The following is a 14,479-nucleotide window of genomic DNA, read 5'->3' on the forward strand; positions in this document are numbered from 1 at the left end:
TCTTTCTCTCCTGCCTGTTTTTGTCCTCTCAGATAAACTGGATGAAATTCTTGCAGCCGCTCAGCAGACAATCAGCACCAATGAGGCACCGGGGACACGGGGACAGGGGCCTAAAAGAGACAGGGGGCGGAGCTTCTACGGCAATGAGGTAGGATGTTTACACGCGTCCTGAAATATGAATGTTCCTGTCTCGTCATGTGATTGAGACAAGTGTCTGTCTACCATCAAAATGAGTTGTTTTTAGAAAGTAAAGAAAATATTAAAGCAAGAAACTCTAAATTTGAAAGCTGCACTTGGTGGAATTAATTAAAAAAAATAATGTCTGCAGAAAATTGAGAAGTTCGCAAACTTTAAGATCCCCATTCAAAGAGACTCAGACATCACATGTAGTGGCATGTAGCCCTTTTCAAATATGCATCCTCACAGCCTGAAGATGTCTCTGTTGGAGAGAGGGATGATGGGTGTTTGGGGGTCTCAAGTAGTCACAGGTTAATGTTTACAAGATGTCCAAGATGAAGGGCGAAGCAAAGTTTGATGTTTTGTTGACAATTTCTTCAAATATTTGGATGTATTCACATCATTAAAAACTAAAGCAGCTGCATTGGACACCAGTTGCATGATATTGTCATCACCATCATCTCTGCTATCTTGGATTTTCATGACTTCCACCTGCAGCTCTCTCACACCGGCTCACCCTGACTTCTTGCAGAAATTGTACCTGAGAGGAAGCAGGAAGAATTCTTGGTAGACTTGCAGACTAGTGTGCATAAGTGGAATGCAGCTTATGTTTAACCTGATATATGCACTACATGAACAAATGCATGGACAATAAAAAGGCACTTTGACGACGCATTCGCCTTGTTGATGAATAGCCGACAGCTTTTGGCATCCATGCTGCAACCAGATCTATAGAGAACTAATCTAGGTTATCCAATCCAAGACTTGATGCTCATGAACAGAGTTAAGAGATGGAATCTACGACCACATTCATATGAAGAGAGCGGTTCATAAAGACAATTAAAAAGCCAAGTCGGTGTCCAATAACAGCAGATGGGTGCTGCAATTGCATTTCAGCCAATGCTTTCCTCTTCCTCTGCTCCCCTCACTGAAGAGCCCAAACACAATGTGCACAACTAAAAATACAAACAAACAAAACACCCCGAGTTTACAGATTCAGCGTTTATATTCAGTTATGTATCTGAAGAGATTAAAGATGTATAACAGGGAAATGTGTGTATCGGCATTCAGCTGACTCTCACGCTCTTTGTGTCGTTCCAGACAAACTACGGGGATCAGTCGGGGATGGGGATGATGCCGTCTGGGTTGGGCCTCGGGTATGATCGTGGCCAGTTCACCTCAGGTCACGCTCATCCGCACGGTATGCTGCGGCAGAAATCTATCGGTGAGGCTGTCTGTTTTATTCTGTCCGCCTGTCTGTCTGTCCTCTGGACCAGTAGAGGTCCTCTCTGTGCCGACCTGTTTGTCTGTAGCAAACAATGTCTTTGTCTGTCGCCCAAAAATGTGCACAACGTTTACCCGTGAACCTGTAGCTGACTACATGTTACCCCCTCTGCTTGTTGAGCTCACTGTACATGTTCTGTTAAAGAAGAAGAAGATGTTTGTTTGTCTTATTCTCACTCTGCTTGTTTTCTCTGTAAACAGCACTGCCTCTAATCTCCTTGTTTATTCTGATAGCTTACTCTCTGCTTTGTTGCTTACTAAGGCTTTGCTAACTCTCCCTCTGAAATACGGATGTGCTCTCTGGTGACAAGCTAAACAAATGCTGCTTTGTGATGCAGGTTGAGACTTCTTTGTGGACTAAGATTTACACGCTAATATCAGAACTGAGGACAGACTCTCTGACAGTAGACGGGCAGGCAGATGTAGACAGACACTCTCTTATTTTACTCTATCACTAAACTATCCTTCTTAGCTTCCCTTTCCCTGGCTCTGTTCTCTCTCTCCTTTTATTTAACACTCAGTGTTCCATCTATAACTCTCTTTTTCATCCCAATGTGTCTTCTCTTTTTTAATGAATGCTGCACCACAGGGACGCCTGACGAGGAGAAGCAGTTCCTGCATCCTCCAGCCATGAAGTTTGCTCGCAGCTTGTCAGTGCCCGGCCCAGACGACATCCCCCCGCCTCCCACCACAGCGCCACCGGATCCTCCGTTTTCCTCAGCGCCGCCACTTGGTTGGAGAACCAAGACATCTCAGCAGCCCTCTGTCTCCGTGTCCCAGTCCACATCCACCGCTTCCCACTACCAGCCCTACTCCCAGTCCGTGCACTTCACCCATGGGGGCAGAGAGCGGGCAGGCGGTGCCGGCTCTGGCCCCAGTGGTGGAGCGGCCGAACACGCACTCCCGTATGTACATGCCGCCGCCCACACTGCTCAAAGCAGGACTGCTTCGCGGAAGGTTGCCTATACTGGGGAGCCTGTTGGAGCTGGCATAGGGGCAGGTGGAGGGGCCAAGGCAGCAGGTCTTAGAAGAGGCTATAGCACCGCTGTCCCTCCATCTAGCATTGCCACTGTGATGCCCCAGCAACAACAGACCGCCCAGAGTCAACCCCAGCGAGCAGACCGTGCAGGAGGAGCTGGAGCAGGGGGGCCTAAAGGAGGGGCCCGGAGGGGTAAAGGCCCCCTGGTGAAGCAGTCCAAGGTAGAGGATCTTCGATTGAGCCAGGGTACGTTAGGGGGAAAAGGCTCGGTGGAGAAAAGCTCCATCCCCATCCCCACCATCATCGTGAAAGCCCCTTCGACCAGCAGCAGCGGACGCAGCAGCCAGGGCAGCAGCGTGGAGGCCGACGTTCCTGCATCAGGGGAGGCAGAAGAAACCAAAACACCCCACGGCCCTCCTCCTTCCACTCCTGCTCCACAGCCTCCTGCCCCACCCTCCATCCCAGCTCCGCCGCCTCCATCAATGCCTTCTATGCGAGCCCACGAGAATTTGGACTTCACCAGCCAGTTTGGGGCCGCCATTGTCGGCGCAGCTCGCCGAGACAGGGAGCGGTTTCATGAAGCGCGCAGAAAGAGTGCCTCCTTGTTCATGTCTGCGGAGGAGGACGTGACGATTGGTGGACTGAGTGATGGATTATCAAGGACTCAGGTTTCACAGCAACAGCTGAGCACAGGGGCTGAGGGTGCTGCAGGACGACTAAGGCCGTCCAAGTCCATCGACGAGGGCATGTTCTCTGGGGACACCTACATCCACCACACTCGCAGCATGCCCCCAGCCTTCGGCCTGCCTGAGTACTCCTCCCCTGCTCTGGACTATCAGCCTAAATCTGTGCCCACCGACCTCTACACAGCTGCAGGCAGGCAGCAAGCGCCCCCCTCCTCCACCACCTTCATCCACCCACTGACAGGAAAGGCTCTTGACCCCACGTCACCCCTCGGTCTCGCCCTGGCTGCCAGAGAGCGAGCTCTGAGAGATGACAGCAGGTTAAGGAGGGGGACAGACCACCACTTCACTCGCCAGATGTCCAGTATCGTTTTCCCTTCATCCGCTGCCCCCCCTCAGCCGGTGTCGCCTTTAGGTCAGACCTCTAGCTCCTCCTACCTGGTCACCTCGTCGTCTCTGGCTGCAACCACGGCCAGCATCGGCCGCCCGCCCTCACCGAGAATTCTCAGAGGAATCGAGTGGAGCGAGGAAGGCGGCGGAGGAGGAGAGAGGGAGCGTGAAGGTGGAGGAGCACGTGAGGGGCTAAGGGTTCGCTTTTCTGAGGACAAAACGGTCCTCACGCACCACTATCAGTCTCAGCCATATCAGCCCACCTTCAAGGAGAGGGAGCGGGAGAGGTCGAGGGAGCGGGACAGGGAGCTGTCAAGGGAAAGAGAGAGGGACAAAGAGAGGGAGGGGTACATGAGGCGGGCAGAGCAGGCTGCTTCTGATCAGCAGGCGTCTCAGTCCCAGCCGCCTCGGCGGCCCGCTTTTCTCAGGATGGAAAGTCAATCTGATGCCTATATCCTGTCTCTCACTCCTCCCTCTCCTCCACCTGCTGGTGCTCAGCAGACCAACACGACTGGGGGAAGTGGAAGCGGCCTGATGGTTCTCCCTCCTCCCGCCCCGTCAGTTGATGCAGACGATGAGTTTGTGTACGCCGACCCTCTCCCGCCCCCGTTAGAGTTCGCTAACAGCTTCGACAGGGGGATATCAGCGTACACACAACGAGCGATGCTGGCCAACAGCCTGGCCTCCCGCCAGCAGGTCCCTCCCCCACCCCCTCCTCCACCTCCCCCACCACCGCCTCCTCCACCCCCTCAAAAGGACTTGTTTATAGGTGGGTTTCCGGCTCACACGCCTCTGCCCTCTCCTCAGGCGGGGGACTCCACCGCCTCCAGCCTCACATCCTACGACAGTGAGGTGGCGAACTTGACACAGTCTGTTCCCTCCCCCTCCCAAACATCTCCCAACCCCCAACCTCCTCACTCACCCTCCACTCTGCAGCCCTCCTCATCAGGACCCCCGCCTCCCCCATCCGTGTCACCCCCGCCTCCTCCCGGGTATCACAGACCCTTCTCCATGTCCCACCCGCACCACCTTTACAACAGCTCTCACACTCCCGGGCGCTCCTCGCCCACGCCTCCCCCACACTCAGTCGCTCCTCCCCTGGCCTACCGTGGCCACCCTGCATCCTCCGCTGCCTCCGCTCCGTTAAGGGGCACCGCCTCACACGCCACGACCGCTAGCTGTGCCGCTACAACCACCGCCGCTGCCACCACAACAAGCACCTCCACTCAGCTCTACCACGAGCGAACGCACTCGCATTCATCCGCCATCACAGGCAGTCGCAGGACAGGGGAGCACCACCGACCTCCACCCGCTACCAAGAAGGGAGAGTCCCAGGAGACCGTGGTGGACTCTGGGATAGAGGAGCTGGACAGCCGCAGCAGCAGTGACCACCACCTGGACAGCATCCTGGCTCTGAGTGGAGCCAGGGGGGACAGGCTGGACCGAGGGGAGAGGGGAGGTGGAGGGGGAGGACGCATGGGAGGGGGGACAGGTGAGTCAGAAAGGGGAGGAGACTTTCTGGAGTCTTACATGAGCTACCTGGACGGACAGACTTTTGAGATGCAGAACGCCACGGTCTCAGCCTCCACTTACCCGAAATCCAACAAGTTCAGGGACGGAGGTCGCAGCGGGGATCTTCACAGGCAGACCAGCACCGCCCCCTCATCCTACCACTCCCACAGACGGAGGGACGAGCAGGACGATGACGAGGAGGGAGTGACGGAGGACGAAGGCGGGCAGGACGGGTACGCGGTGAGGGAAATGCAGAATTTAGGTCGTCCCATCTCGCCGTACTTCGACCGCCCGCGCACTCCTGAGATGAAGCCCATGTGGGATGACGGCGGGGACGGTGGCCAGTCAGGGACACTTTTAGAGGGGAAGAAGATTTACCCTCCGGCGTCCAGCATGAAGCCGAGCATCATTAACGAGCTGAGCAACAAACTGCAGCACAGAACCAAGGACAGCTGGAGCAGCCAGAGACCGCTGGGCAGACACAGGTACCCGTCTCTGAGAACTTCCCGTGTTTGTTAGCGTCACAGCATGAGCTACTTTTTAAATTTCTTTCTCGCTGATGCACGGCGGCGTCTTCTTTTTCACCTGATGTGTTAGAGACTGCCTGTGACTTCTTTACCTTCCATGATGTTCTGGCCGTCGGTGAAAAATCAGTGCTCTGTGTTTTCATGTCTTGTCTTAAGTGTCGTCTATACTCTGTAAACCTCTGCTCTTATTTCTCTGGCTTTCCATGTGTTTCTCTCAGAAGCAGAAACAGGTAATAGAGCTACTTCCACACTTTGTTCATGTCTGTCAGATTAAACTCTGACTGCTGCTTGAATTCACAGCCTGATGTGAGACTGTAAGAAAGGAGAGGGAACATTTGTTAGACTAGAGGATGTAGTATTTAGACATTAACTGATGCAACACAATCAACATAAGACATTAAATGAAGGATGTTTCCACAGGGTCCAGTTGCTCAACAGTGAAATGATCTGAGTTCAGCCTTTGAGCTCGATCAAAATCTTTAAAATATTCTGAAATATTCTGGTTACATGGGATCACGTTAGGGCGGCACGATGTGGGAAATAAATATGTTAGGATCATTTCCTTTCTGATAAATACAGGGATGCATATCAGATAAATGCAGTGTGTTTTTATTTTAAAAAAACTTTATCAATGACAACTTTACTTTGATTATTCAGATCCTTAAGATCTTCAATCTTCTGCTTTCAAATCAAACCCCTCTCTGACTTCTACCACACTGTGTCCAGCCCTCTGACATCATCTCTGATTCCTGTATGGAGAAATAGAGACAATAGAAGAAGAAGAGAGCACAGGTGGAGCGACAGCTTGCTTTATAAACTTAACTAATAAACAGAACTTTCTTACACGTCATCGAGGAATTCAGACACTTCACAGATGATGAGGTTCAATCTGCATCAGAAGCTCTGTGATTGTAGCTTTTAACTAAACGTCTTGTCCTGTATGTGATCAAACTCTACACTGTACGTGTGTTACAGATGTAAAGGCTTAAGGTGAAGAATCCGTGGTCCTGTTAGCGCTGATGAGATGATTGAGAATACACAGCTTTAAATCTGTCTTGTTCAATTCAGTGTTTGCAGGCAGCAGCATCACGTGCATATTTACATTTTACAGTCACGTGACACACAGATATAAACTCTGCATGTGAGGGGCTGCAAAAAAATTATGTCAGACCAACTTTTATTCTACATGAATCACTGAAAACTGAGAACCAGTTGATGTGTTTCTGGTCATACACAACCATCTCTGATGTAACTAGTGCTTATGCTCCCATCACAGTTACAATCAAATGATATATCATTCAGCCTTCGATCACACACACAAGTTTGGATTTGACCAACTATCTGAATGTGTTTTATTTATGTTGAAAGTTTTGATTTGGCTTTAGAAACATTTGAACCTTAGATTTGAATTAATGTCCTGACTCTGTTTTGAGGTGTTCAGGTAAGATTTCAAAAAATATTCAAGATTTTGTCATTTAATACATTTTTACTTGATTCAAATTGTTTGCCCTTGATTTGTTTCAACTCAACAGGCCATAACAAAAAGTGAAGATGCTGTTTGGTTGTTTGATACAGCTGTTTCTCTCATCGCTGTCCCATTAAAGCTAAACATATATTACTATCCTACCAGCTCTTACTTGTGGCGTGTGCTCTCATTAAGAGCACTGATTTGGTGGTCTTAAATAGTTTGTGTCTGTATGAGAGTGATCCAATCCAGCTGAGCTGAAAAGACGACACAGGAGTAAGATGAATGCTTTACTGGGAATAAAGGGAGTTCCATTTTCGTCTCATTTTAAACCTGGACCTGTTTTTGAGCAGCTGGGCCCGAGTCCTGATCGTCGATGGGCCATGTTTGAACAGTCTCAGGATGTATTTGCATGTTTCTAACTGTTTCTCTCCGTTTTCTCCTCTAACATCTCTTCTCTCTCTTCGTCCACAGATTTTCAGAAGACTCGGCCTCGGCTCTGAGCCCGCCCTCAGTTCGCTCCCAGTCCCCTTCTCCCATCTCTTTATCGCAGCCGTCTTTATCCCCCTCTCCGACCCCGGTCTCCCAGTATCAAAACTGGGGAGGCCGATCCCCGTCCCCTCAGCCTCCCTCGTCCTCTCAGCCTCCCCGCTCCCATTCCCCGCTCTCCCCCACTTACTCCCCTTACCCCACCTCCCCCAAACACAGACCAGTCTACCGGACCAAAGCCCTCGAGTTCCAGTTCATCCCCAGTCGAGAGTCCCGCAAAGCAGAATCCCACATGCTGCAGCGTAGGCGAGCACCCAGCCCCCTCATCTCCCCGTCAGAGAGGCCGAAACTGGGTCCGCCACGGCCGTCGTCCCTCCCTCTCCTCCCCACCACGCCCCTTTACAGCGCCCTCTACGACCTCCGAGGTTCAATCACCCCACCATCACCAGGGAACCCCCTCGGAGATCCTTACTTCTCGCCCTCCCCTCCCCTTTTCGCCCCCTCCGGTGCCCCTCCTCCTTCAAACTCCAACTTAGTAGTATCCCGCTCCCTCTCTCCGACTCACTTCCTGTCTGGGACCTCCTCTCCGCCCCTGCACCCTCTCCCTCCACCTACCTGCCTGAGTTACCCACATTTACCTCCCCCGTCCCCCACGAAACCCTTCGCCTCCAAGCCGCTGCCCTACTGGACCAAGTACGACGTCGCAGACTGGCTGGGATACCTGAACCTGGGAGAGCACAGAGAGCGTTTCCTGGACAATGAGATCGATGGCACCCACCTGCCCTCCCTCACCAAGGACGACTTCCTGGATCTGGGTGTGACGCGTGTGGGCCACCGCATGAACATCGAGCGGGCCCTGAGGAGCGTGATGGACAGGTGAGGCTCCCAATAAAGAACTTAGAGGTGTCTCATCTGACGTTATATCTTGATCTGATGTAGATGCATCAAACTAGTCTCATGAATACTTCTGTGCAGCTGGTTTTAGATCTTTAAATGAAAGAATAGTAAAACAGCTGTAGAGCTGCAGCAGCATCCTTATTTACTGATTTTAAAAGTAAAATCTTCTAACTTCAGTTTCTCTCACGTTGTTTCTCCTGGTTTCTTTATCGCTCTGTGACGGTCTCTCTTTGAGTTCTGGAAGAATTGAGACGTGTCAGAAATCTCATTCAGCTTTTGAGAAAACTGCTCAACAATTATTTGATATCAGACAAGGACAATTTTGACAAGTTCCCACAATCAAATCCGCTCCGAGTGACCGCTGAGGAGCGATGAAGAGGTGAGGAGAAATGTGTGAGACCATCTGTGACCGACTAATCCTGAGAAGTCTTTATTCCCAACACTTAAAGTTCTGCTGAGTAAAATAAGAAACACTTTTTTAAACACGACTAAACCATCTGTTAATAACTTATTCAGTTTCAGCTCTATCACTCTTAGAGAACAGCGCCCTCTGCCTGTGAAGTGAAGTTACTCCACCGAACATGAGGGAAGGAAAGGTTGAAAATGAAGATCATAAACCTGCAGGGAGAGTTTTTGTTGATCATAAAAGAACTGTAAAATAGTTTGTTGGTTTTTAAGTAATATTTTTTGGGGGCTTTTTTTGCCTTTAATGGATAGGACAGCTGAAGAGAGACAGGAAATATGGGGAGTAGAGAGCAGGGGAACACATGCAGGAAATGGTTGACCGGTCGGGAATCGAACCGGCGACCCCTGTGATGAGGACTATAGCCTCTGTATGTGGGGCGCTTAGACCGCTAGGACACCAGTGCCCTAGTTTGTTGAGAAACGCCACACTCTGTGTAGAGGAGATGGATTTGGGAGTCGTCAGTCATCGGTAGTGTGATGACAAATATGTCCTCATAGTAGGGATGTAAGGATATATCACAAGACGGTGAAAAATCAATACAAATAAGGGTGGATTAAAACTGATTCAACAACATTTGTATCTGGATATTATTTTTAAACAGTAGGAAGCGCTATCTGCATTTCACTCCGCTTGAGTTGAGTGTAACAGACATGGTGTCAGCAGGTGAAGACCGAGCAGGTCAGGATGCACCTTTGTGTTTACAGTCTGAGGTACAGCAGCATTTTGGCGTTCCCTGATATCCCTGAAGAAAAACATGTCAATTCACAGCCCGGAGCATCAGCTGCACTTTAGTTTATTTAAAGAGATGTACCTTATTTGTTTTTATATTTATACTTTCATTGGGAATCGTTCACTTTCCATTTCTTTTTAATTGTTCTGAAATTTTCCAACAAAGTATTTTTGTGTGGTCATTTTGAGTTTTTTTGCAAGGTGCTGAAAAAATGTGCAGTGGATTTATTTGAGTTACAACACACCTTAAAATGAAAAAGGAGTAAAACAGAAGTAGCTACTCTAACTCACTGCCTCTGGTCTTGCTGGAAAATAAGATTCTGGCTCCTCATAGGTCAAGAAATTAATAATATCTTAAGCATTAATCTAGAAAACGACACATTATGTTTGCTCCTTGGAACACAAAATCAAAATATCACTAACAAATATAAAATTAGTCTTTATAATATGTTGCAACTCTTGAACTGGATAACAAAGTCCCTAATAAAACACAGTGGCATAAATGAATCCTTGTATATGTCTCTCTTGACTACTTAACGTGTGTGCTGCATTCTAAAGACGATGTATTTCATAATACCCTTTAGCCCTTTATGTCCTATATTAGAGTGATCGTGTCTTCTCTTCATGTTAGGGGGTTTGTGTAGGACTATATTATATGTACATATGTTTGTAGGATGATGTCATACCCAGGTCAGATGTCAATTTTTTGTTGGATTTGTGAGCCCGGTGTTTTGTTTTATTTTTGCTCGTCCCTTTGTTTGTTTTAAGGGATCAGTCCCTGTGTTGTTTGTTTTTGAAATAAATAGAAAAATCAATAAACATAAATTGAAATATATATATATATATATATAAAAATGAAAAAGGATTATTTTGTTTACAAAGAAATAAAAGAGAAGAAATATATGTTGAAACTGTCCATATCTGAGAATTGAAATATAATAATAGTTATTTAAATTTTGAGTTCAATCCAGTTTTCTTGAGAATCGTTAGAGAGTCATGAGTGAATTGTATCGTGTGTTGAGCGTATCCTTACATCCTACCCTCACAGTAATTTTTACACAAAGGCATCAAACTTTCACCACCATGAATGAGTTTTAAAACTCTGAGTCACACAAATGTCTAAAATAAGAAACACAGTTCATCATCGTTTCATAAAACCCACAAACTCTGTCCTTCTGTCCTCAGGCTGTCCAGCAGCCCGTTTCCCATCTCCGTCCTCTCACCTCGGGAGGGACAGAGCGAGAGGAGGAGGGACGACGGGAGCCGGAGCTGAACCTCCAAACTCAGAGCCAGAAACTAAACGAGAGAGAGAGAGAGAGAAAGAGGAAGAGGGAGGGGGATGGAGTCAATGAGGGAGGAAGTCACAACTGCTGCTATCCACAGTGGATTCACACAACAAATGAGGGAGGAACAGATTTCACACAAAGAGCCACACGGAGAGGGAGTCACGTCCCAAAGGGGGGATGGAAACAAGGAGGGGAGAAAAAAAAGCAGCTGACGATCCAGAAACACACCGGCTGGCGCTCCCCAGCCGAGGCGGTCTAAATCAGTCTCCCTACTCGTGTGCACGCTCACACAAACCGACACACAACATGAAGACGCTCTGGCTACAAGACGAGACGTGGAACCAAATACTTGAGAAGAACAATCAAAAATCCACTGAAGATTTTCCTTTCTTTCTGACACAGCAGGTCGTGGTGTTGGCGAGCTGGAGGTTCATCGTGCAGCCATCTTTTTTTGAATCATCCTCTTCCCCCTCGGCCGACTCGTGAATCTGTTCAGGTTTAAAAAGGTGGAAGTGACGACAAAATAGTGCAATGAATGACAGAACTCCGTCCTGAGTGAGTGGATCTCTGTTTGGTATCTGAGGGTGAATGTCTGCAGGCGCCGGGCTTCGTGTCTGCGTGGTGAACGTAGAAAACGACGTGAGGAGGTGATGCTTCCAGACGTGTGATTGGCCCTTTTGTGTGTCTGGCTTTCGATTGGTTATGTCTTGTTTTTACCTCACCACTGACAGGGCTCTGTCCTCACTGCAGGTCCTCATGTGTTGCTCTATAGCTCTTTATCATCTTAAGTCTTATTATGACACACTATATACAGACTGGTCACTGTATCACAAATTTGTAGCAAAAATAAGTGCCCAGACCAACAAAAAAAACACACAAAAAAGAGGAACACACCCACACACAGGCACCTGAGTTACTACTATACATGCCTGCATGCATACACACACATGTAGACACACACACACACACACACAAGCACTTAAAGTATGGGACACGTTCTATTTAAACACACACTTTCTGTTCGGATTAAGACTAAAGGAGACAGACTGTGCTTTCAACTGTTAGACGGCCTCAATGTGAAGAGAGAGATCTCCCTGCGGGTTCTGTTAACCCAGAAAGACTTCCTCAGCGTCGAGGCAACTGTCGGCTGTTCACCCCCCCACCCCCGCGCTCAGACCTACGTGGGGAGACCGTGGAAAAAACAGAGAGAGGGGACGGGAAGAGGAAAAACTGCCATTTTCTTGCTCTTTCCCACCCAATCCCCCTCTCATTCTCAACTTCGATCCAGGAGGAGGAAAAACCCCAACGGAGGGGATCTGAGAGAAACGCTTCTATCAAGTTTTAATACTCTGATACTTCTTAAAATTTTTAAACTTTAAATGGGAATACTGGAATATTGATATGAAGAGATTTATTGTTACTACTCATCATTACTATCATCGTCCTTACTGTTATTGTAGCTCCGGAGAGTCTCCCGCTCTCCGCCTCCGGGGGAGACGGCGGCCGCTCTGACGGCGGTCGCTCTGACCGCTCAGTGAAGATAATCGTATTGAGATATAAATATATAAATATAGATGTATATGTAGGTATTTTTGAATTGAAAGATGCATTTTATTTGGTGCGCTGTACCCTTAACATTGCTTCTGTGTGACGAGAAGCACTGCAACTCTTAATGTGAAGCACATTTTCAGAATCACTTCGCTCTGCCTTCTTCTTCTTCTTCTTCCTTTAGTCCAAATTTAAGCTTTCATCATGTTTTCTTAATCTGTAACATGTAGATGCTAAAAATGTAGCGACTGTTACTTTAACATTTTATTTAATAAGCTTAATTTAAAGTAGAAATCGGCCCTCTCTGATTGGTTACCTTGCAAAAGTATCCTTTTATTTTCCACTCCATATTTTCATCCCATCCCATCCTCAGTCCTGCTTTTCTCACCCTTGCTGAGATCAAATATAAAGGGCTCTCTCATGACCTCTCTACCTTGAACAACACTTCACCTCTCCTGCTGCTTCCAAGTCCTCCAACACATATCAAACTCGCTCTCTACACCCGGGCGTCAGCGGAGAGATCGCTCTCCTCCCTCGCTCGGCTCGACTCATTTATCTCTCTGCAGAGAGAGACTGAGTCTTCATGCATCGTGTCGCTCGCCGTGCACACTCGTACAGTGTACAGGCTGCATATGTCAAAGGTTAAAGAAGGGTCTGTCTGGGATTGTTTTGCGTTAATGATCGAGGAGAGATTATATTTGAATGAAAGAGAGATAGCAATAAGGACGATGAAAATAATGGTCATCTAATTATGGTTTAAGATGTATAAAAAAGTCTCAAAAGTTCTAAAGAATCTCTGTCTTCCAAATAATGTTTAACATAAAAGGTACAATGTATTTATTTATCTGTTCTGCTTTCTATACAGTTGGACCCGTTCTCTGCATCACCGGATCCTAACACTGTACTCAGAGCCCGGCACTGCTCGTCTTTTGCATCTTCCTGTGTGTACAGAGCAACCTTCTGCAGACTCATTGTTTATTACCAGCATCTAACGCAATGTTCCTTTCTCCATCAGCACATACGGCTTCTCACATTTCCCTTTAGACGTTATGACGAAGCCAAAAGAGTTTTTGAGCGGTGGAAGAAGCAGAAACAACGGCCGGGTCCATCTCGTGTCTATCAGGTCTTTATAAAAGCGTAGAGTTAAAAAAGGGGGCCGGTTAAACTTCTGCAGAACATCTCTGCTGATTCAGTAAAGTCTCACGGGGAGAGGTTTTTGAACCTGAGTGAGCGCTCGTCTGGAGAGAAGATCTTTGGGAATCGGTCCGACTCTATAGAAAGCATTTCTTTTCCTTTAAGAGATCTTTTAAAAAATGAGAATATGAACTGATGAAAGGTCACTTACAGAATATATATGTATATGTGATGCGCATATACACACATTCATATAAACATATGAATTTCAAATGTTTTAAGAGATAATAAATTGTTAGAATTATAATAAAGATACAGAAACTAAGTTCTAACACACGTTTTCTGATTTCTTCATCCTGGTATAAACTCTGTGGAGCGACACCATCCTGCAGCTTATGGATTATAAAGTGTTGTGGATTAAGAGAGCGAGAAAAATCGATTATATTTGGGATTACACAGCTATTTTGATATTTTAAATATATATATTTGTACTACATTTAGGCACCATGACTCGTGTGACCTGATCTCTTGCAGTGATCCTTGAAGTTTACAGCCTGCAAAGCCCAATGTGTACAGAGTGACAAATACATCAGTGTTCAGGAGGAAGCGAAAGGTGCACCCTTCATTTATCATGCAAGCTCTAACTGAATGATATATAGAGTGAGTACAAACACAAGGAACTAGTTTGACATTTTGAATCAGCATGCAAAGAAACTTTGTGGACTAACATTTGTGCAAAAATAGGAAAAACAGTTTAAACTATATTACTACTTTGTTTACCTACTTTGTTTTTGATTGCACAGAAAATAAGTTAATGCCAGTGTTCATTCTTAATCCACAGGCTGTCAGTTGTAGAATTTTACATCAAATAATGTACAGCAGCCTGTTGCACCAGCTCTGCACAAGTTGTGTC

The 14,479-nt window shown here is 47.3% G+C and overlaps 1 protein-coding gene across 3 annotated transcripts in view; it reads left to right on the plus strand.

The window, feature by feature from the left end:
- The window catches only part of shank1 (SH3 and multiple ankyrin repeat domains 1), a 106,342-nt gene extending 92,444 nt beyond the window's left edge, over window positions 1–13,898 (plus strand). For 2 of the 3 annotated variants that reach the window (XM_034711866.1, XM_034711865.1), the window contains 5 exons: window positions 33–148; window positions 1,279–1,402; window positions 2,051–5,510; window positions 7,492–8,382; window positions 10,784–13,898. In XM_034711866.1, coding sequence (XP_034567757.1) covers window positions 33–148; window positions 1,279–1,402; window positions 2,051–5,510; window positions 7,492–8,382; window positions 10,784–10,871 — 4,679 coding nt within the window. In that variant the 3' untranslated portion in view covers window positions 10,872–13,898. The remainder of the gene's footprint in view (window positions 1–32; window positions 149–1,278; window positions 1,403–2,050; window positions 5,511–7,491; window positions 8,383–10,783) is intronic. The other variant, XM_034711864.1, reaches the window with a different exon arrangement.
- The last annotated feature ends 581 nt before the right edge of the window (window positions 13,899–14,479 follow it).

The sequence above is a fragment of the Notolabrus celidotus genome, chromosome 20 (genome assembly GCF_009762535.1).
Source record: "Notolabrus celidotus isolate fNotCel1 chromosome 20, fNotCel1.pri, whole genome shotgun sequence".
In the NCBI taxonomy this organism is placed as follows: Eukaryota; Metazoa; Chordata; class Actinopteri; order Labriformes; family Labridae; genus Notolabrus; species Notolabrus celidotus.